The sequence below is a fragment of the Rhea americana genome, unplaced genomic scaffold (assembly GCF_003343005.1).
Source record: "Rhea americana isolate MKP2758 unplaced genomic scaffold, rheAme1 scaffold_92, whole genome shotgun sequence".
Lineage (NCBI taxonomy): Eukaryota > Metazoa > Chordata > Aves > Rheiformes > Rheidae > Rhea > Rhea americana.
In genome coordinates this window covers 1853456-1877545 of record NW_028187111.1, presented here as the reverse complement: position 1 = coordinate 1877545, position 24090 = coordinate 1853456, and the positions used below count along the sequence as shown (strand labels likewise).

Below are 24090 nucleotides of genomic sequence, written 5' to 3'. Positions count from 1 at the left end.
CATGCTATTAATGACCTAGAMACACTCTTGAAAACAACTGAATCTTAAATCTTTAGAAGAAACATGCAAATTGCCTAAAGTTGATATTCAGGACAATCTACCACAGCAGAATGATCTGRAAGATAAGATACTCCAAAAATACAGCTACATATTAAGCTAATACAGACAAAGTTTTAGTTTTTCTCCTTGGTGGGTCAAACTGTTTTTGCAGATTAAGTATAGTCAGCCAYTGAGTATCTGGAATCAGTACCTTTCCTTATTTATAAAAAAAACTGAAAAAGGAGGACAATTGATTATACAGGTTAAAACATATTTCAGAAAACAGACATGGGACTCTTTACTGTTAAAGAGCACACAGAGACACTTCCAAGCTCTTCAGCAGTGAGGCAGCATAAACCCTCAAAGTAGCTATGCAGTTCTTCGGACGTTGATAACTGTACATAYTGCATTCCCAATTGTGTTTAAAAGCTTTTTGCAACCTCCAAAGCAGAATGCCATATGCTCCCTAAACCATTTGCATCTGCAAAAAGAGTTTCACAATGAAGTTTCTCCATTTCATTCCACGACTTTCAGTTGACTTAATTTTATTTTGTTAATATCCTTTAGTTCAGGCATCTGTATAATTTTAATATATATTCCTCTGAGATGTACATAACTGATATATAAACGGCAACTATAAAACATCTTAAAAATGTTAAGAGATTACCCATGAAAAATATTTACAAACTTAGAAATTTAAAATATCTAAAGTTACTTGGGAAAACATGTCTTACTTTAAAGTAATATTAGAGAATCTGGAAAGTAAGAATTCAAGACTCATTTCAAAACAAGCATGGAAATGCAGAACTAAGCATATCACCTYGACCTATTTTTCAAATTAAAGATCAAATAGAAAGCAGAAAAAAAACCAATGCCATACCCAAGAACATGTCACTTCATGGTCAGCAATACAATGAAAATGTTCCTTCCATGAGCCCAGATCTGTAATGTTTAAAAGGCTAAGTCTCCCTTGGTTTATTAGTAATAAGAAATCACCTCTGTCTTCTTTAAAACTATAAGAAGTTACTGAAATTTCATTTAGACTTTCAGATTCTTTACTAGGAAAAAATTATTTTTGTGTGGATCTTATTCTGACCAATTTAACTTCAAGCCTGAACTCGGAACACACTGYAAGACCAAGCATGACCACACAGTACACCTATTTAGGGAGGCAACTAGTGATTTGGGAAGCCCTAAATTCTGTCCACTTAAAGGAAGAAAAACAATTCAGGTCTCAAAGTGCTGAGAATCCACATCAAAAAGAGACATGCAAATCAAGACATCTTAAGTCACYAGGCTATTTTTAATATCCTGATTACACCTACCATGCTTAGCTTCATGAATTCTGTGAGAACTGGAGTCAAATTAGATGCATTTAATTAGCCTGGTCAGTTGAAAACCACTTCTCATATATGTAGTAAAATCAGAGTTGTAGTTCAGTTCCTCCACTTCTCAGAGGAGTTATCCAAATTAAAATCAAGTGAAAACATTCACAGGAATCGAGTTTTCAGAGTCTTTCTTCYTCATAAGTCATCATGAATATCACCATCATATACTTACGATGACAGCAGATGAGGACAAAGCTGAAAGTAAACAAGAATGATCATACAGAAACCTTACACAGATACCTCCATCTCTTCATGGGCTTTTAAAATGCAAAAGGCTAGCGTCCATTCAAGAGAGGTAGATACAAGGGAGATAGAAACTGCCAATAGACAATTCTCAGGAACGTTTTCTSCTTTAAATTCCAGCTAGAAAAGCATTTGCACAATAACATAAAAATGTAAGTAAGAAGTTCTGCTGGTGAGAGTGTTTTAGACCTATTACTTAGCGGAACAGACCATAAGATTACGACATTGACCCTGGTCTAGAATTAGAGGCAGAACATCTCAGCTTTTCAACCTACTGCTACTCAGGCAAGAGTAAAATGTCCAATTTATATTTTCAAGATCTCTCCTTGTGAGATACAGAGATAGCAGACCCTGTCCCAAAGAGTGCTCTGCAAATTACATCCTTTGAGTAACTGAAGGCAAGGACAAAGCTTCTGAATAATCAATCAATTTCTTTGGACTTTCTTCATAAATCTATCCAAACAAGCTAACTGATAAGCTTATGGCTCTATCTACAATGTATCTWACAAATATTTCCATCTTTACATTAAATAAAAGTTGCTCACATGCTCATCTTTGAGCTGAGACACAAGTAAGATATTTCAGACTTAGAAAACAACCCCCCCCAATTGAAAATGATGACAGCATTACATCAGGCAGCTGCAACAGAAATCAATGCCCCATACTCTAGTGGTTACTATTCACATGCTATAACATTTAGATCCTCTGCTTTATTTTAATAGCTTTTCAGTCAGGGCAGAACAGGTGAAGAACATAGCGAAACATGCAGAATTGGAGCTAATTCTAAACACAGGTGGTGGAGCAAGACAGAGGGAACAGGAAGTCGATAGGAGAATCGCTGTTGACACGTATGACAGGGAAGATTGATGGCTTCCCTCTCTCATTTTCCCCACTGTGTAGGCACGCAGGGGGTGGGGGAAAGGGACGGACAAGCTGCTGTGCTGGCGACATAACACACACCACAGCCTCCGCAGTGCTAGCACTGATTGATGAGACTGGAATGACTCAGGAAACAGCAGAGGATCATTCACAGACTTTGCTCCTCTTAGTATAGCTTTATGCATTCATTTGGCCCAAGTTGTCTCAAGCTGAAGTAAGTTCAAATTTACTAGAGGAACAGAAAATGTGAAAGTCAGGGGGAAGAAAGACTACATTAAGCAAACACAGATAAGACTAAAACAGATGAATTGGACATTTTGAAATTTCAAACATAAAGATCCTCCCAATAGGAATATTAAAAAAAAAAAAAAAAAAAAAAAAAAGTAGTTACCTCAACTTCAGAGAGGGAAAAAGACGCTGACCAAGTACCCAACTACTGCATCTTTTGCATTTGTCTATGATTATTTTTTAAAAATTTTCTTTCATTAAGAAATAATGCTGGTCTTCAACCAGTAGAGCTATTAAGCAGTAAAAAGAAGGAAGACCAGAAGACTCAGATTTTACTAGCTAGAAGATAAATTTCAAGGTCTAATCAGGACAATTTAATGTTATTAGAGATATAAAAAAAGGTAACTTAAAGTGAAGCTTAGAAGTAGCCTACATGCTACAGCTTGCTTCATTTTTTCTTAAATAATTATTTTTCTGTAGATTCAATGCAGAAGCCTTTAAAACGTGTTTATCGTGATCTGGTAATCCAATATATCAGATTAATCCCTAATTTTAGGAATTAAATACGATGAAATAGTATTTGTACTAGATTAAAGAGCTAACATTAAATCACAAAGAAACATACTTGGATCAGAGCAAGTTTTTGGATAAATAGCTTCTAAGAAACAATTAAGCTGTTGCCAAGAAACTGAACTAAATTAAGATCTAAATGGTAGTGCTTGGTATCCGTCTTGAATGTCAAATGCATTTATATTTAAAAGCAAGTCAAATTTTAATATTTATATTTAAAATGAGAAACACATTTAAAGGAGGAACGTTAACAGCATATATTAACCCAACCCTATAAATTTAACTCTGCCTTCTAGGGCAAAAAAGAAAAATAGACCGTAACTGCATTTGGGTTAGGCTGCCCCCTTTCATGCTGCCTTCTTAAAGATGACGAAGCAAACAGGTCCTTTTATGTGGTATGCTGAGTCCCACAAATGTATTCTCTCGCTTGCTTTATGAGCTCCATGTGCCATTCAGTGTGCTAGCAACAGCTGTACCGACAGATGCAAGCCTTATCTACAGCAGGTTGCCACGGTTCCCACTACCACACTACTGAACATACCTCTGGATCCAGGGCATCCATAGACCCTTTGCTCCCATGCAGAGTTACACAAGTTAAGCAAATGCTGGTCTGGGGATGTCTAAGAAGCCCAGCAACATACAAAACAGAAGAGCTAGCTCAAGTAATCTTGGAACAAGAAGTGGTGATAACATTTCACAGAATTGGAATTGCTTGTGCACAGCAGGTGAAGAAACCACAGRCAGGCTCTGCACACAGTCGGCTTGGTGTCACCAATCTTACTCTAAGACACGATTTCTGCAGTGAGGACACAGCTCGACAGTTTTCATTTTTGTACTGTGTCCATCACCATTCATCAACCGGAGGGACAGCATGCTAGGGCACCTGGAGCAAAGCTGAGGCATACCCTGAAGAGGCAGAGCAAGTCCAATGCACACTGCAACAAGCAATAGCTCTGCACCTCCTGGTTTTCAATAACGTGTGCAGATCYGCAGTCTGGTCTCTGATGATACAAAACAGACAGCAGCCTGTCAGCCCTAACTCTGTATTAACTATTTGCCAACCATTTATTTTCCCTTTTTTTATACTAAGGCAACAAWGCTTCTTCAAACTATGTATCCAGACACATGAACCGCAAGACCCCTTGTGAAGGTCGAACAAGTACAGTGTCAGGAGAGAAATCAAGTTAGTGCCCCAGAGACAGAAGGCTACAGAGTTAAACACACTGCACAGCCTTGTCAGGTGGGCAAAGTATGAAGCTCAGATCTGTTGAGTACATGCTTCCTCCAAATCCGTTTGGCTATGCACATGGTGCTGGAAGCTGCAGCTATGACAGRTACAGTAGATATTGCTGGGAGGAGATGGTGCAAGGGGACAAGAAGAAATGCAGCCTTATTGTGTTGTGGAGAACACAGATAAGAAACAAACTGATTGATTAAAAAAAAAATTGAAGAACTTAGTTAAAATTTGAGGGCACAGATGTCTTCTGGAAACAGTTTTCTGAAGCAACCAGCARATCTGCCTTCCTCCTGGTCCAGCTTTAGTTCAACAGGGCTACAAAAACCACACTTACACAGCAGCAACAAACCAGGAAGAGAATAGAGAATCTTATAGTCTGCTCTGGGACCTCWTGTAAATAAAGTTATTCCATCATTCTGAAACATACAGCTTAACTTCAATTCCTGGAAAAATACAGGAACACATAATTTGTAAGAACCTGGAAGAAATCACWGCTAGAACCTAGAAGAAATCAGATGCTAGAATGTAGGATACAACCTTTAGTACTGGTCCTGAGTTTCATTACATTCTGGTATTATGTCATCTTTCTCACAAGCTACAGAAATAGCACCTAGACAAAATATTGTATGCTAGGGCACAGAAACATCCAGAAAACCAAAACAAAACAGCAATTATTGATACCTCRCTGTGGGCATGGAAAGAGTTATCAAATGCAGTCTTGCAGTGTTTTATCCTGGGTCCAGTATTATTAGATATTAAAATATTTTCATTAGTTACTTAGAGGATGAAATAAAAAGTATTCATTAAATCTACAGATAAAAGGTGGGAAGGATCATAATGGCTCAAAATGATCCTGTCAGAATGAGGAAGTGATCTGAAAAATAAGGATGTTATTTAACAAGGAGGACAAGCATCTATACAGAGAGAAATACTCGATCACACAAATAGAGGATAGAGAACAGCTGTCTAGGTAAGCACTGCAGAACAGGATCTGACATTTATAACATTTTGAAAGCAGAATAAAAGTCAGTGTCATGCTGCCACGAAAACACTAAATAAATAAAATACAGCAGTAACTGCACAGGATATACAAACAGGTTTAAAATCCAGAAGACACAAATCAACTCTCCTGGTATACTTAGGATGAGGATGGCCTCGAGCTGGAGCACCAGGACAAGTGTTGGGTCCTTTGTATCAAAGCACTCACAAAAAGAGACCACAGAAGAACAAGTTTAACGAGAGACCTCAGAAGTAACACCACAGAGGAAAGCCTGAAAGAACTGAGGTTTAGGAAGACAGCGGAGGGGCAAGGTTACAGGCTTAAATATGCAGAAATCTGAAAGACAAAACATTTAATGTGATTTTTGGGACCATGGTTAATAGGGTAAGAAACAATGAGCTTAAAGTTGCAGCAAGGAAGATTCAGACCAGATGTAAGGAAAAAAAAAAAAAACACAACTTTCCAACAGTAAGAAAAAGAAAACTTCAGAAGAGTGCTTAGAGAAGTTGTGATGTCTGCAATAGTGGAAATCTTTATTTTAGAAAGAAATATATGCACAAAATGTATAGGAAAGATGTAGCTGATTTTTACTTTGAAACAGGAGAAGCACTAGATCATCTCTAGCTGGTTCTCTTTCCATTCTCTTAGCCTATGACCTTATTTAGGCATAATTAATGTCAAAGTGAGACAATCAAAGACAGTGGAAGAAAAATCAGATAGGCTAGAGATCACAGTATTTCAAGCTTCAAGCATCTCTACCTATATTTAAATTAAATTCGAGAATCGAACCCTTTTCACAAGTAACAGCTGGACACTGATAGACTTCGAAACCGTTCTGTGTTATTGAAAGGAGAGAAATATGGGTTAATATTTAATACCTGTAAGCTGGTGTGTATACATATATATATATATCTGTATTCAGAAATGTACACTACTTTCCTAGGATAGAATTGATAGAAACAAGAGAAAAAATGAGCACTTAGGCTTTTTACTGTCAAAATATAAAAAGAAAAGTACAAGTGTATTGCATTTCTGAATTATAAGTATAGGTTATTGAATATATAAAGTGTTGACCTGCATTTAAGTCAATAGAGGAAATCATTTTAAGTATTGAAACATCACAGTCTTAAAAACACAAAGCTAAAGAATGTCCCCCTAAAACTAAATACTTCCCTCCCAGAGAAACTAGAGGAGTTCTATGTCTTTGATCACAGTTCTAACCAAATGTCTTAAAAACATCTGATCACTGTTGCACCCTCTCGAACCTCTAGCTGAAAGAAAAGTTATTTTATGTTTTATATATTTTGTTCAAGTAAGGCATCTGAATGCTACCAAGTTTGCCCTATGGAATATAAACTATATTCCATAAACTATAAATGGAATATAAACTATATTCCATAAACTATAGACTATCAACTTACATTTAAAGGGATTTTTTTTTTTAAAAAAAATCATTTTGAATTACTATGTTCCTTCACAGTCCTAGAAACTCAAAGAGCAGTTTGCTTCCCCTTTAWTATTTTATTTGGCAATTAACTGGAGGAGGGAAAAATTTGGCTTCATTTCACATGGAGCCAAAATTAACACAGCTGTTTAAGAACTTTCACCTTGTGGTCACTGGCTCAAATTCATCTCAGGTGAAAAGGCAAGTTTAAAACCACCTGATGGCTGCTGAGAGGCCTCATGAAGTGGAAGTTTCAGTAAAATCCCRAACAGTTTATGAGGGCACATCATGAAGAAAATACCACAACTACTTCTCTTTGTCTATGCTTAAAAGAATTCAAATAATTTAAATATTTTAGAAGTAATGACAATATAAGAGACTTCCACAGTATTTTATAACCTTTTTCTGAAGTGAATTAGGTGATACTCAGAGAGCACATTTAAAGTGATTTATCCATGCAGGCTGGTCCAAAAGTCAAACTTGGCAAATTGTTTCCACAGAAAGAACAAGCAAGAGATTAGGAACTGATGAGGGGGACACAGAGAGGTCCGTGCTCTGAAGTGGGACAKAGATGAGGTATATGCCTGTGCGCARCAGCACAGGGGCACTTTTGGATGCTACAATTTAGACACAGTCAGACCCCAAGAAGTAAGTAGGTATCAAAAGCTGTATTCTCTTCCTTAAAAAAACACCTTAATCCACGGTTAGGCTGGAGATAGGAAGAGTGGTATGTCTGTATTTCCCTCGTCTTTTGAACGAGCCTATAAGTAACTACTGAGTTTACAGCTGGTGAAAGTTTCTGCAGAGTGTGCAAATTCTTTACTTATGTGAGAGGAAGTTCTTGCAGAATGGACATGCCTCCAGCATCTTCAGCTACTAGCACAACAAATGCTGCTTGAAAAATAAATTATCACATTTGAGATCTAAAGCCTGTAGAAGTTTACAGAACATTACCTGTGAGACTAGGATGGTCAAAGCACATTTCACGAAAGCCACAACATACTGTAGTCACAATCCTACTTATCACACAGCTTAAGCCCATAAGCTTCGAACGGAGAGTTCGCTAGTTCCTGTTGGACGCTGCTTTATTTTAAAGATGAGATCTGCCTTTATCGACTTACCTATATTACTCAAACTGGCCCAGAGGGCCCCAGGCAAATTACCAACTCTCAATTTGGATGCATTCTTTGGAGTACAGCAGTGTAAAAGAAGTGGAATGTTAGCACTGCATTTGTCCCAGGGATACATAACCCACCACTTTTCTTTGAGTACTTGTATATTCTACCGGAGACTTACAATCAATGCTGCACAGGAACTTAAGGCCTATTTGATGGTTAACTGTAACAACATGYCTCTGAAGCAAGGGACATCACCTCTGGCTGCTCTGACATGGCTTAATGCTCAGTGAACATGCAAAGTGCTGACATTGCTATAATTCTGCAAAGATCTCAAATATGGATGTTTTCCAGAAAAATACAGTAAAAGTATACAGCTAGCAAAACGCATACTCATTCTTGGTGACAGCAATCACATGGTCTAATTTGTTGCCAGTGGAGATGCAAAATGAGATTTCGTCAGGAATTCAGAAGGCTGAACCCTTCATTCCCTTTGCATAAGCAACAAAGGGGCTTTGAAATGTCTGAAACTTTTGTCCTTCTGTGCAAAAGGAAAGCACCCTATGGATGCCTAATAAGTACAGCCTTCCCACATCTTGGCAAGTATGTGGTTTCAAGAAAAATATTTGCAAATGGATAACCCAATTCAAGCAGAAGTCAAAGACCACCTTTGAAAGAAACTTTGATGTGGCTATAAAGAGATTATATTTAGGCAAGATAGCACTAATGTGGTTCTGTCATCAAAAGTTTGCAGCTGCCTCTATTTCTTTTCTGAGGTAAAAAAAAAAAAAAAAAAAAAAAGCTGATAAGCAGAAAAGGGAATTCCCATGAGACCTTCCAGGATTAAAGAACAATCTCTGCAAAGAACCGTTTCTCTTGCTGGGTAAGCTCAGTATAGGACATTTAGAAATCCAGCTGGCAAAGGATAAGAACACTAGAGTATCTAAGAGTGCAAGAGCAAGTGACAGAAATGGATGCTACACAAATCTTCTGTTAAATCATTAAGAAGCCTTAAGTCTCTTATTAATGTGGAAATGTTGATGCATCTTTTCCAAGGCATAGATACAAGGCAGATTTCAAGGTCAGAACTATGCACCTGGCAAAAAGGAATAGATGAGCACAAGCCTGGAAGTTGGAAAGATGCTAGCAATTGATTTTTTTTTTTTAATATTAGCCAACAACCTTCCAAATGAGAAYAACAGCTCAGCATCCATATTGTGAAGACAATAATAAGACAACAAATGTATAATGTTTGATTGTCAGTGAGAARACTATACTGACTAGACTCGAGACTACAATATTCAATACAGCATCAGGCAAATTGGAAATTCATGTACCATCTCGTCTCACTTTAGCTTCCAAATAGTTCTGGGAACTAGAAGAGTTATGCACAAGCTTTGAGTCTCAAACATGGAAATGTGTCTCTAGCTGACCCTGGGATATTTCTGCACAGCAACTGAAATAGTGACAGTCCACTCAAACCAGCCTACAGTACATTTGAATTTTCAYAAAAATCACCTAAATCACTCCAAAAGGGAGAAAGGTACCCTAAGCAAAACTGCATGTGAAAACTAGAAGCTCCAAAAAAATATACCAGCTCCTAGGTGAACTAGGTGGACTCACCCACTTCGAATGTTCAAGGGAAAAGCACTGGAAGGCAAAAGTACCTTCTAATACATACTGTAAGATTCCAAGACCATTGTCTATAAGCTAGGTAATATAAAATTCCTAGTCTCTACAATTATGAAAGTGCTTACTAAATATGAATTGAGCATAGKAAGGTACTATTAGCTTGGTTATGGAAGTAACATCAGTATACGGAAACACCAGTAAGCAGTTCGTAATGCAACTACGTGCAATACCGTGAAAACTGAGGAAACTCTTGCCAGTGGTCCCTATACACAACACTGATTTTTCATTCAGACATCACTGAAACTATCAAGCCAACTTCACCATTCTACTCCTTGTGACAGCTTCAAGCAGTGGAAGCAAGTCCTAGCAGAATTTGAAAAACTAAAAGTTAAAAACCTTTTCTGCAAGGCACCATTAGATTCCAGCACAAGGAGGAGGGAAATTAWTAAATAGATATAAATGAAAAATATAAAAAATACATATTTTATATACATTTTACATATATGTGTATATATATTTATATTCAGTTATACATTTAAATCCATACATCTTCCCCCTTACAGTAAGAACTTCAGCATACTTTCAAGGTGGAATCTCTGGGGACAAGACTATATTTCATCTTGTTCTGTGGATGCATAGATTTATGTGATATAACGGAAAATGATGTAACAGAAAATGATAAAGCCTGCTAAAAGATTTTTCCAAGTCGGGGACTATGCAAATGGTATCATCACAGTTAGTAACTGTCAAGGGCCTGAGTAACCAACAGTTTCAATTCATTATTCAGAGGCTCAGCAGAGGAAAAAAAATCCAAGGTAACTTAACTGACTTAATGTTTAGTGGTTTTTTACACTTCAACTTTTGATCCTACTGTAACTTGAGTCAACTCCACAAAATGYTTGTTCATCTAACTCTAGAGTCCCAGGACAAACCACAATTTGTGTCATGGAAAAACTAATTGTTGAATGTCAAGAATAGCACTTGCCATGTTAGTAAATGGAAACTCTATCTGTCAATTAAACAGCATTAAAACAGGACCCCCAGTTTGTGGTCTAGAGCCACAGGCAATCCACTACAGACAGTGCAATTCACAGTATGTTCAACATACGCACAGATATTTAGACAGAACTTCAACATCCAGGATTGACAGTGTAGCATCTTTCACCGAACTCACTTTACAAAAACAAGTTAATAAGAACAGAAGTCCCTCCAGCTCAGCCAAGAAACTCAAAGCAAGGGCCACAGGAGGAAAGAACGATGGGATTCTATCCAAGCCCTGCCAAGACACCAGAATAAAGGGCTGTCTCCTGCTAAAACAATCTATGTTTGCCAGACTTCATTGTTAGAACTCTGTGGAAAGGAATAGGGCCAGTTCACGCCTCAAAGATCCTTCATTTCTGTCTACAATGGGGTATCTCTCCTGTGCAGCTACAACAGTATCCAAAATCCACTACAGACAAAGCATTAGGCAAGACTGATTAGGAGAGGTTCTCTCCAACTGGAGCTTCTAATAACTCTATGTGGAAATATGAGTTCTGACAAAACCAGGGAAGACTCAACAAATGTATATTCTCTCACTGCACACTAACTTCCTGTTACCTCTGAAAATAAACAAGCAGATGGCCTACTTCTGGGATAAAGAACACCTCCAAAGCTTTAAATAAAAGTAAGTCAGTTACCCTAAAGGATCAAACACCAGTTACTTAGTGATTAAAATTAAAAATCAATGACTGATTAGGAAAACACTTTCTTTCCAAGATTTGAAACGAGAGACTAAAGACCTAAGGCAAAGGCTGGAACACTTTGTTGCTAAATCCCACCAATTTCAGGAAGGGCTCGGTAACTCAGCAAGCTTGAGTATCTGTGCCTGAAAACAATCAAAAAAGAAAATTCAGGAAAAATGGGAAACCAGGAAATTAAAGAAAACCAAAAACTAGTTACCAATTCCTATGCAAGAATCCACATAGAGGCTACTTTTCCTTGGAAAGCATTTCCTACACCACTTAGACCCTTCTTAAAAGCCCTGTGAATTATAATGTATTAAACAACCCCATACTAGACACCAGGAAACAGCATGGCTCTCTGCAATCAAATAGTTATTTGCATTTCCAACTTCACTCTCAGTAGAAGGCACTCCACTATCCCAACCTTCATGCTCTCTAGAAGAAAGAGATGCTACACCAGGAACTATTCCAACCATAAATCCAAGACAGGCACTTAGAATTTCTCTGCTCATCCATCAGTCTCAGTACACAAATGCCTGGAGGGCTGTTCTGAAGCTGACCTGCTGTAGTAACCTGTGTACAAGCACAGCTTGTTACGTGCATCTGGCGCCTCATTTCATTAATGGTTAATGAAGTGACCCCAATGTGACAGCAATAAAATCAAGCTGAGAACACAGATGCCTTCAAATAGCTTGCTATTATTTATAACAGCTGAATGATACCAAAAATTGAGCTCTCTCTTCCACCACAGTTTCAATGCCAATCTTTGAAATCCTTAAAGATTAGGCCTGATGATTTCAGCTACCTCCTTTGTCCAACATAATCCATATGGTAACTAACTATAGCTAACGATTGCAAATTTAATCTTGAAAAACTGGGAAAAATATGTTAATGGTTCCCTCCAAAACAATTCATTTTTTTGTTGCTTAATCTTTAATGGTATTTTTGCAGCAACCTTCATTTAAAAGTATCAAATGTGCCCAGTCATTAACACAACTAGCACAGTAAGAATGGCACATCAGGCAGCCTGAAAACAAGAGCAGTATGTAATCATAGTATGAATCGAATGTCATCATATCCACCCAGTCTGAAGATCTTTCCTTAACATACTGACAATACTGGCCAGAATCTGAGGTTCAGAGGCCTAGCAAAGTAACAAAAGACCAAMAAAGGACAAATGTCATTCCTGTCTTTGAAAGAAAGCAAAGGAGCAGCAGTCTGGGAGCTAGTTTGCTTAGCATCAATGCTCAGTGAGCAAAACATCTCAGTAATTGCTTAGAAGGTAACTGGAATTAAAAACACACATGGATTTGTTCAGAGCAAAACATGCCAGACAAGTCTAACTTTGGCCATAAGACCCGTTAGGTTATTACAAGAGATGAAGAAGCAGTAAATATCATACATCTTGACTCTGGTCACAAACTAGGGTGCTGTTTCGCTAACTGGCTTTACCGAGGGACCTACCTTGTGGCTTTTTTTCAGCTATTAACTCAAGTAAAGAAACAGGTATGCTTCTAAATGAGCTGCTAAGACTGCCAAGGTGTTGGCTTAGATTTCTTGAATTAGAGTGTCTTGTACTTGCAATGGTCTTGACCAAATATTCAGCAGGGACCTTTTCTACACAGTATTCATTGAAATGTAGAAGTAGGCATCCTTAGGCCTGTGCGACTCAAAACAATCTTCTCTCTGCATGACCTGAACACTGAGTCACTGCCAGGAATTTCATTACATCAAGTCCACCATTGAATCCAAAAAAAAAAAAAAAAAAAAAAAAAAAAAAAAAAAAAAAAAAAAAAAAAAAAAAAAAAAAAAAAAAAAAAAAAAAAAAAGGCAAAACACTAGCACCAAAGAGGAAGGAAAAACATAAAACACCTTGTGACTGGAAGATATAGTTCAACATCATGCAAAGTCAAAAGAGAATTAATTTCCCAATAAAGTAGATGCCTATAGCGGTGGACAGAGATGAGGACTGCAGAGCATCAAAGCTTACAGCTTAGCAACTGCAACACAGCCATTGCACTAGATAAAGTGCAAGGACAGGAAAGGCTTACTCAAAGATAGAAGATAAAARTAGGAGAAAGAGCAGCTAAATGAGAGGAAGAGGTCCATGTTTCCATGGAAAGCTACYCTCAGGAAGAACAGTTCTAAGAACAGGAACAGATGTTACAATACTATTACAATGAGTGCAATTGCTTTGCTATTGGAAGACAAAAACAGTGCCAAAGACTCCAGACATCCTCTGGATTTCAAACAACATCCAAAATAGGCCTCCTTCTGGAAGCCTGGAAAGCCATCCAGAGATGGAGACTATAACCAAAAACAAGACCTCATCCATCTTCTACTTGGCTGGGACAACATCAACAGTAAACCATCCTTCAGTAYGTCTCAGATCTGTTAAAGGCCATTTTAAGTGTCCTATCAAAGAAACAAACATGATGAAGTGAGTTCCCATAACCTTGGCTTAGAGACTAATGAAGGACAGTAAATCAAAGTAGTTGAAAATACGCTCCTAAAAGTCAAGTACCCCAAAATATAGATCTCTCTCCAATAAAATGTTATTTTCTTCTCAACCACGTAAATTATGACTACACATTCCAGTTGTAGGCTAGAAATAGGCACAATACAAAAGACAGGACCTCTCCACAGCATGATAAATCCAGCATAATGATGAACTGCGCCCTCCAGTAAAACACAGCTGAAATCACAGAAACTGCATCTTGTCACAATATGACTGCATTGTCAAATATTTAAAAGACCACAACTTTAAGYATAGCAGTGAACATAGCAGTGAATCTTACTACTTAAGATTGAACATAAACACATTTCTAGCTTGAAGTTTGAATATTCCTCATTAGCACACAACAAATATATGACTTGTTCCAAGCTGTACATCGTAATAGTTACTTTGAAGTGCAGTCAGGCCACAGGAACAGCTAAAAATCAGGAAACCAACATTTTCTTCTTATTAGAGTGCAATTCTTTCAASACAGCCATAAGAGGGCACATAAACTAAGAGTAAAGTGACAGAAGTCCACAGCATATCAGACTTGCAAATCTAAAATCACAGAAAATTTAGGAAATTTAAAATATAAGTGCTAGGTTCTTAATGACATGGAGTTATATGACACTGACTTTTGGCCTCTTTATTTTTTAAATTAAAACATACAAAGAATAGTATCAAGGAAGTATATTCTCAGGTATCTACTACATCCAAAGGACTTCAGGTAACAGTAACCTAGTGACAAAGCATCTGATGAGTAATCTTGATCTGACAGGTGACTTAAAGCTGGCAAAAAAATTCATATCAGAAGGAATAYAAAGATGTAATGGGACAAAGTCTGCTCGAAGTGGATTTCAATTCTGACTAGAATAGCATAAAAGCCTTTACTAGAGGAGCGAAGTCAGGAGAATAGCTGGAGTCCTAGAAGGATACTGAACAGATCCCAAAGAGCCACCATGAATAGTAGGAAACATAAGTGGATAGAAACATTTTTGTATTTAAAGGAGGAGTGCTTTAGAGACATCTTTGCAAGACATGCATATTATCTGCTAGGACACTTCACAAGGAMAGCACGCACCCACACCTGCAGCCGGTCAAGAGCAGCCACTGCCGCACAGACTCGCACCCTACCACCACCTTAATTAGCTTCCAAGAGGGCACAGAGCCCCAGAAGCACCCAGTTCTCCTAACACCTGCACCGAACCACAACACTGATCTGTAACCCGTCAGCCACGATAGGGCTATGTCAGTGATCTCCCAGCATGGGCTTCCTCGGGGATCTCCTCGGCCCTGCAGAGCGCTCGTAGCAGCCCTTCCCTTTCCCGGCAGGCCTCGGCCTGGGCCGCGCCGCGCCCGGTGGAGGGGGAGTAGGGAGAGGGGGGAACCGGGCCTGAACCCTCCCGACCGGCCCCGCCACCCCCCCCCGGCGCAGCTACCGCGCATGCGCGGCGCGGCTCCGCGGCACGAGGGCGGTGCGACGTCCGGGCCGGCCTCGCCGGCAGTGCGGAACTCAGCCCGGGCCGGAGAGACCGGGGAAGGCCCCGCGGGAGTGGGGAAGCGTCCTGGGCCGGTTACCTGGCCGAGGGTCCTGCGGTGCAAGGCCCGGATCATGCCACCCGGTGTCGCCATGGCAAAGGTGGAGAGGGGCCAGGGGGGAAGAGAACGGGGAGAGAGGGCCGGAAGAGCCCGCGCATGCGCATAAGAGGGACCAGCGGCTCATGGCGCTCCAGAATGCGCGCGCGCACCGCTGAGGGAGGGGGCGGGCGGGATCACGTGACGCGAGAGCGCTGCCGGCGCTCGCGTGGGGCGTCGCGGGGCGGCTGTTATCGCCGTGGTCACGGTCGCGCCGCGCGGAAGGTCGGGGCCTCTTTCGCACAGTTCCCTGCCTGATGCGCAGGTTGCCCATCASACCACCTACCCATCTTGGCTGTGTCTCTTCCCCTGTGGTCGCAGTTCCCTGCCAAAGCTCCAGCGTSTCTCTGACTCCTTGTCCTATTCCCCTCAGGGCACCGACTCCTGCCCCACACCCTGGTCTTGCTGAGAAATCCGCCCACCCCCCAACTTTGCCCATCTCATTTATCCCTCTTCATCAAGTTATCTAAARTTAAATCCTGCAGAAGCCTTCTCTCTGCCCTGAATTTGCGCCACTTGAAGCTGTACATAAAAAGCTCATTTTATTTGCAGAGACCCCTCTTGAACAGCTCCCTTTGGCTTTAACCTATCACACAGCAATCCACCACCATTCCCCCAGTTCCAGTCTGCATCTGCGTGCATATCCCTTCTAGTGCACCAGAAAATAGAACCAAAACAAATAGTTAACACTGAAATTAAAAAATAAAGTTTAGCATGTTTGTGAAGACTTCATACCTCAACCTTTCCTGACTGGTCTCCCAGAGAGGATTCCCAGTTTCTATCTAGACATAAATTTAACTCCCAGGGTGGGAAGCCACAAAATATTTGTTACTAATTTTCAGGTGTTGTAAACTGGGAATCATTTGCAGGGTTGAAAACATCTGTGGCAGTGACTGTGGGAATCTATTACTGCATTATTTGTAGAATCTGAAACCAGTGGTCAGTAAAGAAGATGCAGTTGTAGATCTTTTTCAGTGACAGTACACAGTATATTGGTGATTATTTCCAGTAGGCAACAATACTGAGCAAGATTAATTCAAACCCCGTCCCTGAGAACATTACCATAAAATGTTCCTAACTGTAAAATCTTAACCTAATTTTAATAGATAAAACTTAACATTTAGGAAACTAGTTAATTATTTTCACTTTGATGCATTGGTTAATAATAATTTTTAGTTTTCAAACCTCTGTATATTTACAGTGCTTAGTACATTGGAGTCTAATCTACATTAAGTTCCCTAGATTATACTATAATACCAATTGTAAAAAATCTACTTTGCACAGTCAATAACAATTTTAACTTTAATCCAGAAATTGTACACGATTTTTTTCCAACATCTACATCATCACTATAAATATTGTTATTGGCATTGTTAATAATTTGGGCTGAAAACTTCCATGCATGGTGTCCATCTTAGGTTGAAATTTTTATGAARTTTCATGTTTCAGCAAAAAAGTGTCAGCCATATTCAAGAACATAATTAGGTAAAAAAACGTGAGGCTGCTTGAATTATAGGGAAGAAGCTGAAAAAAGGGAAAGTCCAGGTGCTATTTTTTGAGATTTTCCAGTCGTAAGACCAAGACAGGCAAAAAATAATAGACATGAGCTTGTGGTTGCTCCACTAATGTGAGACTGAAGATGTACTTTGAGTGGAGCATCGTGTGACATTACCAGTGGTGGGAAGGGTGTACTTATGCATTAGTCTGTGTCTCACAATTAGAACAGTTCTTAGTTAAAGAGTAACTGGAACAGGTAGGGTCATCTTAAACTAATGCAGTGAAGAAGAGAAGGCTGAAAAGGGAAATGGAATATAAACTTAGTTTCAAAAAGTTGTAAAGAAAATAAGATAATGTAGAAAGGAAGTACGAAGACAGTTTTTCAGTTGTGAAGAATTTAAAAACAAATTCTTTTCCAGTATGTAATTACCAAGGATAAATCTTCAAAGCATCTACTAAGTATAAATATTTTTATGTTAATATAAATTAGTAGGTCAGACATTGTTTTTAGGCAAAATGATGAGGAAAGAAGCTATGTGTGATTCAGAGAGAAAAGACTAAAGAATGAAGGTATAGATAATGCTACTTAAAAATAATGAGGGAAATAATTTTCTCAAAGAAACCTAAATTTAATTTTTGAGTTTATTAGAATTTGAGTTAAGAAATATAACAGTATAAAGGCAATACTGCTTAGATTTTTGTAATATCTTTGGTTCAGTACCACAGAGAATTCTAAGTAAACATACAGAAAAGCATATAGTAAGTAGACTGAGGGCTGACTAGCTGGCAGCTCTCCAAAAGTATTTATCAAATTTGAATTGGAGACTTTTCAGCAGAGTTCTACAGTAATTTGTGCTTGGCCCTACTCAGCACTGTTACCAATAATTCAGAAATAGGTATTTAATGATTTCTATTTAAATATGCCCTTTACACAAATATTGACAGTTGTAAATAACATCAAAAACATGGTGAGCACTCAGACCATTCTGATAATCACTCTCTTAAAACAAAGTATGCTTTACAGTTAAACTGAAAATGAACTAAAAACTTGAGTTCAAGTTGTTACGTTTTCCTTCAACCAGCATTGTGCCTGAATTATTACTTTGAAGCCTTTTGAACCCTAACGCAATCTGAACAAAAAATTCCACTTACTAGTTTACAGTAACTCTTAAAAATGCTCTGCCCACTACTGTAACGTAAATCTGCCAGGGGCAGAAGAATAAGCAGGGAATGCTCTTGGTGCAGGCAGAGAGGCACAGTGATGTGTATGCAAGGAGGAGGAGAATAGGAATAGATTGCTTTAAGAATCTCAGAAAAGACAGGATGGTGGCATCCTGAGAGAAGTCCAAATTAKGAGAGGCGAAAGATTTACTGGTCACATTTGCTGGTCTCTGAGATGTCCCCTGCTACAAAAAGTCTTCTGACTTTTCTAATTAATTGTTCCTAGACACTTTTCCCCTACCCTTGTTACCCTAAACTCAATGTAGATCCATACAAAACTGTTTATGTGTGCTGAATCTGTTCTGAACCCAAATTAGGAAAATACCAGTAACAACTGAATAAGAACTCAGGCAGAGTATGGCTAGTTTGGTTCTCTAGTTTTAATACAGACAAATTCAAAGTTACTGATTTAGAAACGGGAGTTCTAGACCATATCTGCAAGGCAAGTGGCTATGTCCCGGGAAGCAGTGATTTTGCAAAAGGTCTAGAATTTGTGTTGGACAACTCTATTTCAATGCCAGCAACTCTTTTTTTGAGTCCCCTGTGGGAAACTGGGATACTGGTCAGCAAATACTGACTCAATTTTGGGTATCCAAAGTCTCTTAGGAAAGGATATTGAAAAATCAAGGAAAAAAGTTGCAGAAAATAGTCAAGTAATGATTTAAGGAAAGATTTACGCATATTCCAGTAAGTCATTTGTTAAAATGCATGATAGCGCTAGGAGCAGAACCCAAAATTTGGGATTCCTTTGTCAAGATAGAGGGCCCTCCATTACTRGGCTACAGTCCACAAAACTTACATTCTCGTAAAGTCTTTAACAGGCAGTGCTTTACACAGGACCCAACCTTAGTTAATCTACAGTGTGAACAAGGTGCTTGGAATTAGTCAGGGATGTGTAATAGGTTATCGCCCACAGTCTCCCATGCCTTACTTCTTTACTTCTTGTAGAAATTAAAAGCTGTTTGAAGGCAGTGCCAGCAGATTGTAAAAAAGAAAGAAAAGTTAAAGAAGCTGAATAAATTCTGAAGACCTGGTTTATAACTTGCAATGTCACAAAGTTTTTGTGTGATGCTAGTCTAATCATACATACTAAAACATTTGTGTTCCTAATCTGAGAAATTAGAGCAGTTCCATGTACTCCCAGATAAAAGCTCAATCTTTGCTATTGTGCTTCTAACATACTGTATACACATAGTTATATAATAGCTTGAAAAATGTCTGTCAAGGTGAGCACATAAAATTAGTGAGTGTTTTATATTTTATGCTTAATCTCTGTGCTTTTGCTTCCATCTTTAAAATACAGTAACAGCTATTCAAGTCAGCATTGTCAAAATAATTTCACTAATACTCATGAATCATTCAGATCATCTGATAACAGTTAACAAAGAAACATATAGGAGGAAATTAGTAATTTTCTATTCAGCAATTTTCTGTTCAGCAGAGGGTTTATGGTAGAAAAATTGTGTGGTAAGGAAGTTTTAGAACACTACTTTGTATAGAAAATGGTGTTTTTTTAATGAACACTGAAGAAAGATCCTTTAGAAAAGATAGTATGCAATCTTATAACTGGAGATAGTATCATAATATATATACAGAAGATGAGAAGGAAATGAGTTAAAACTGCGTCACAAACTTCATGCTGTCACTTCTCAGTTTCTGAGTGTTTGGTCTGATTCTTTTAATGCAGCTTTGAGGAGAGAGAGTTCTTATTACAATTGTTTCTGTTGCTTGGTACAGTATTGCTCAGGTATGGTCTAAAATGGGTTCCCTTTGTGCCAGGCATTGTTGAAGCACACACAAAGAGACAGCCCCTGTTCCAAGTAGCTTGTAGACTAAATAGACAAAATGGATACAGATTAAAGAGTGGATTTATTATACACAGCATGATAAATGCATTGGCAGAAACTGCCCTGTAAATATTGTTACTCCCATTCGTTTTTAAATAAAGGGAGACATTAGAAAGGGAATAGCTGAATGAAAAAGCAAGAGAAAGGGAAAAATAATTAAAAAAAAAAAAAAAAGATTTAGGCAAACCAGAAAACAGAGAAAGGAGACAAGATACCTAGAATCTGAAGAATACAGAGTTAAGAGGAGAAGTTGGAAAAGTCAACCAAAAAGCATAGGAAAGAGTCTAGTCAAACCCTTCATATTTCCACAGAGAAAGAACATCATTTGAGACATACATGTTGGCATAATTTAAAGGCACATCTTTGATRTCTTGGAGGGTCTACAGGTTAGCAAGATTGGCTGAAGAGGATGAGTCAATTACTCTTTACGTGTTTCATTTTACACATTGTATAGAAAATTCTGATCATTTTAACATGCCTTTCTGTTCAAAGAAGCTTTGGCAACATAGTCATTTGAAAGCTCTGAGGATCTGGCAGAGAGAATCATAGAATCATAGAATCAGTAAGGTTGGACGAGACCTCTGGAGATCATCTAGTCCAACCTCCCCGCTCAGCAGGGTCACCTAGAGCATGTTAGATAGGGTTGCATCCAGGCAGGCCTTGAAGATCTCCAGAGAAGGAGACTCTACAACCTCTCTGGGCAACCTGTTCCAGTGCTTTGTCACTCTCACAGTGAAGAAATTCTCCCTCATATTAAGGCAGAACTTCCTGTGGTTCAATTTCTGCCCATTGCCTCTTGTCCTGTCACACGAGGCAACTGAAAAGAGTTTGTCCCCGTACCCTTGACACCCTCCCTTCCGGTACTTATACACATTGATAAGATCCCCTCCTAAGCCTTCTCTTCCCCAGGCTAAACAGGCCCAGCTCTCACAGCTGTTCCTCGTAGGGCAGATGCTCCAGCCCTCTGATCATCTTTGTAGCCCTACACTGGACTCTCTCCAGTAGCTCCATGTCTCTCTTGTACTGGGAGCCCAGAACTGGACACAGTATGAAGAAGTGTTATGTTTTACATGCTGAAACTGTTGATAGGATCATAGTATTGCGGAGAACTGTCTTCTGTGAAGTCCATGGAAAAACACTATGAAGGTAGCCAATCAGAAATAAAAACGCTTAGAATCTTCTAAAGTCTATAAACCTTTTTTTTTTCCCCTCCTATTATGTTGGGAAAAAGAAATGTGTCCTACATGCTCTTTTGTATTATCATCAGTTAATGGTGACTCTGTTCTTTACATTCATTTTGAATCTGTGTTTCCTGTCCTGAGCAGATTAAAAACAGAAGAAAGCCGAGTGAAAGTTCTCTATTGCAAACATCTGTGTCTGAGAAAGGATTGTATTTCCATGTCCTGGAACATCAAGGGGAAAAGCTTGCCCTCTCCAGACACACACCTTTAGTTTTCAGCAATAAGGAGTTTATAGACAACTCTGGCTTACTACAGTAAATAGAAAACATAAATCTACTATTATTTCCGGTGGTTAATCCAGCCTGGATGTCTAAGGAGACCTTCAGTCATTGTTCCMAGCAGAGACCTATCTTATTCTATGTCTATAAAATGCTTTACATATTTTTAGGTGTTAAATAAGCAATGCTGTTAATCACTCATGTCTTCTGTATCTCAAATTCAGCTTTATATGCAGATATTGCTGTTTAGATAATGTTCTTAGGGACTGTTAATAGAAATGGAGAATGAAGATATTCATCACCTATAAATTAAATGAAATCCACAAGCAGAAAAGTGGTTATGTTAACACATTTCACAAAGAAAAAATTAGTGCTGACATGTCATCCGTATCTGTCTGCCTTTAAAGAATGCAAGACTGGAAAAGGTAGAAAAGATGTTTTAAGAACCTTTGGAGGCCAGATATACAGTACTTTCTCGTATTATCTGATATCCTTACAGGAATTTAGCTCTGGAAAGAAGGGAATTTATTAGCTAAGATGCTGCCCCCAGACCTTCCTATCTTCCATATAAGCTCCCTCCTTTTAAAACTTCTAGGTACTGATGTTTATTCAGTTCAAATACCATCCAAAAGATATTCACTAGATTCACAAATTCTTTCAAACTATGATACCCAAAGGTCTGGTGGAAGCAAACCTGGAACAAATCTTGGAAATAATGTAAGAAAATCATCCTCTGGGCCAGTTCTCCAGTCATAATCCTCATGGGCACTGAAGAGGCTTTTGTTGTATGCAACAGTAATTCTTCATTTCTGAGAGGGAAACACCTCTTCAAATAATAGTCTACGGATTATTTTTTTACTTTGGGTAACATTACTAGCAAGGATGGCCTTATCTCTCCATGTCATTTCCCCATCTACAAAACCTCCTTCAGATATTCCCAATTGGTAGTGGTATTTCCACATCCATGAACATATTAATGGCTCTTAAGATTGCAAAATCACATTTAAATCAGGGGTCATTCAGTACGAGGCACTTTTGAAAATTAATTGAGGTAAAACCCATCATATATTTTTATAAATTATTCCATTTCCTTTCAGTCCTACGAAATATGCCCTAGTTGCAGTTTGAATTGGTGTAATTTCACTTTCCAGTTTCAGATTTTACAACCTCTTTGCCTGTTAAGCTAAAAACTTCCCTTGTAATGAAAATACATTTTAATTTTTTCTTAAGCAAACTGCATAGACTGAGTTTTCCAAAACTGTCATAAAACACACTTTACATACTTTAAGTTACAATTGTAGCTCCTGTCTTAATCTTTTCAGATTTTCAACCTTTTGTATTCAGGATAAGCGCCAAAATGTACCAGAGTCCTACAGTAAACTTCATTGTCATATGTCTGCTCTAATCAACCATCTGCAAAAAAATAAGTATTGGTAAGAAAGCTTGCAGGTGATGTGCAGATTGATAGAATAATACATATGTTTATATATCTGAGAATATTGTTAGCTACTGCTTCACTGAGAATTCATGTTCTTTCTGCATGATCTCCCTAATTTTCGGTGTCAGAGATTTCCATAGTCTCTCAACCTGTTAAGCATGACTTACATTTTTTTGTCCAGGTATGTTAYCTTTCATTTATTTGTGTTCAGACATGGTGCTTGAATGACTTTCCCTTCCTTCCAAACAATCTTGATGTCTGTAACTGTTCCCTGGTGTTGTTTATCATCCCACTAGGTTGTGCATCGTCTTCAAACTTTACTAGCATGCTTTCATATTTTCTTCCAGCTGGTTAATAAAAATACTAATTAGTAACCTGAGATCAGAGGCTTAAAACCTGTTCAGCTGGTAATGATTCAACAGTCAATTGCTTTTCTTACTCCATTTAATATACAGTTTAATATACAGTCCACTGATTTTCAGATGTTAATTTTAAAAATCAGTCTGTCATAAATCACCAAAATCAGTAGTTTTCAAAAATGTAGATACAGCACAGTCAGGAGTATTTCTAGATACCCAAAAGACTGAAGTATTTAAACTAAAATGCAGAGATGTTGTAACTATCTATAAGAAAACTTTCAAATATATTAATATAAAATTAAATAAAATCCTCAAATAAGGATTTTCAATGTTCTTTTTTATTATTATTTTACTTTTTATATACATATTCATGACTCTGCTCCAGCTATTGCATTCCCATCTGGGGAACACAGTGCACCTATGGTTTAGTGGATACTTAACTGAATTTGCAGCCGCTTTGTTTCACCAGCGCAATGAAAAGTTACTGAAATAGATTTTACACTCTTTGCTTCCTGTGCTCCAAATTCTTCCTAATTTGCCACCTCCCACCGYTTATATTTCTTGGGAGAGATAATCAAGGGGAGACACCATCCCCTTGTTTGCATTCTCTTAGCCTGTTGCCTGTCCTTGCATTCCTC

General features: G+C 38.3%; 1 protein-coding gene across 2 annotated transcripts in view; it reads right to left on the bottom strand.

The window, feature by feature from the left end:
• The window catches only part of WARS2 (tryptophanyl tRNA synthetase 2, mitochondrial), a 41972-nt gene extending 26268 nt beyond the window's left edge, over positions 1-15704 (bottom strand). For both annotated transcript variants that reach the window (XM_085324677.1, XM_085324679.1), the window contains exon 1: positions 15575-15704. In XM_085324677.1, coding sequence (XP_085180803.1) covers positions 15575-15628 — 54 coding nt within the window. In that variant the 5' untranslated portion in view covers positions 15629-15704. The remainder of the gene's footprint in view (positions 1-15574) is intronic.
• Between the last annotated feature and the right edge of the window lie 8386 nt (positions 15705-24090).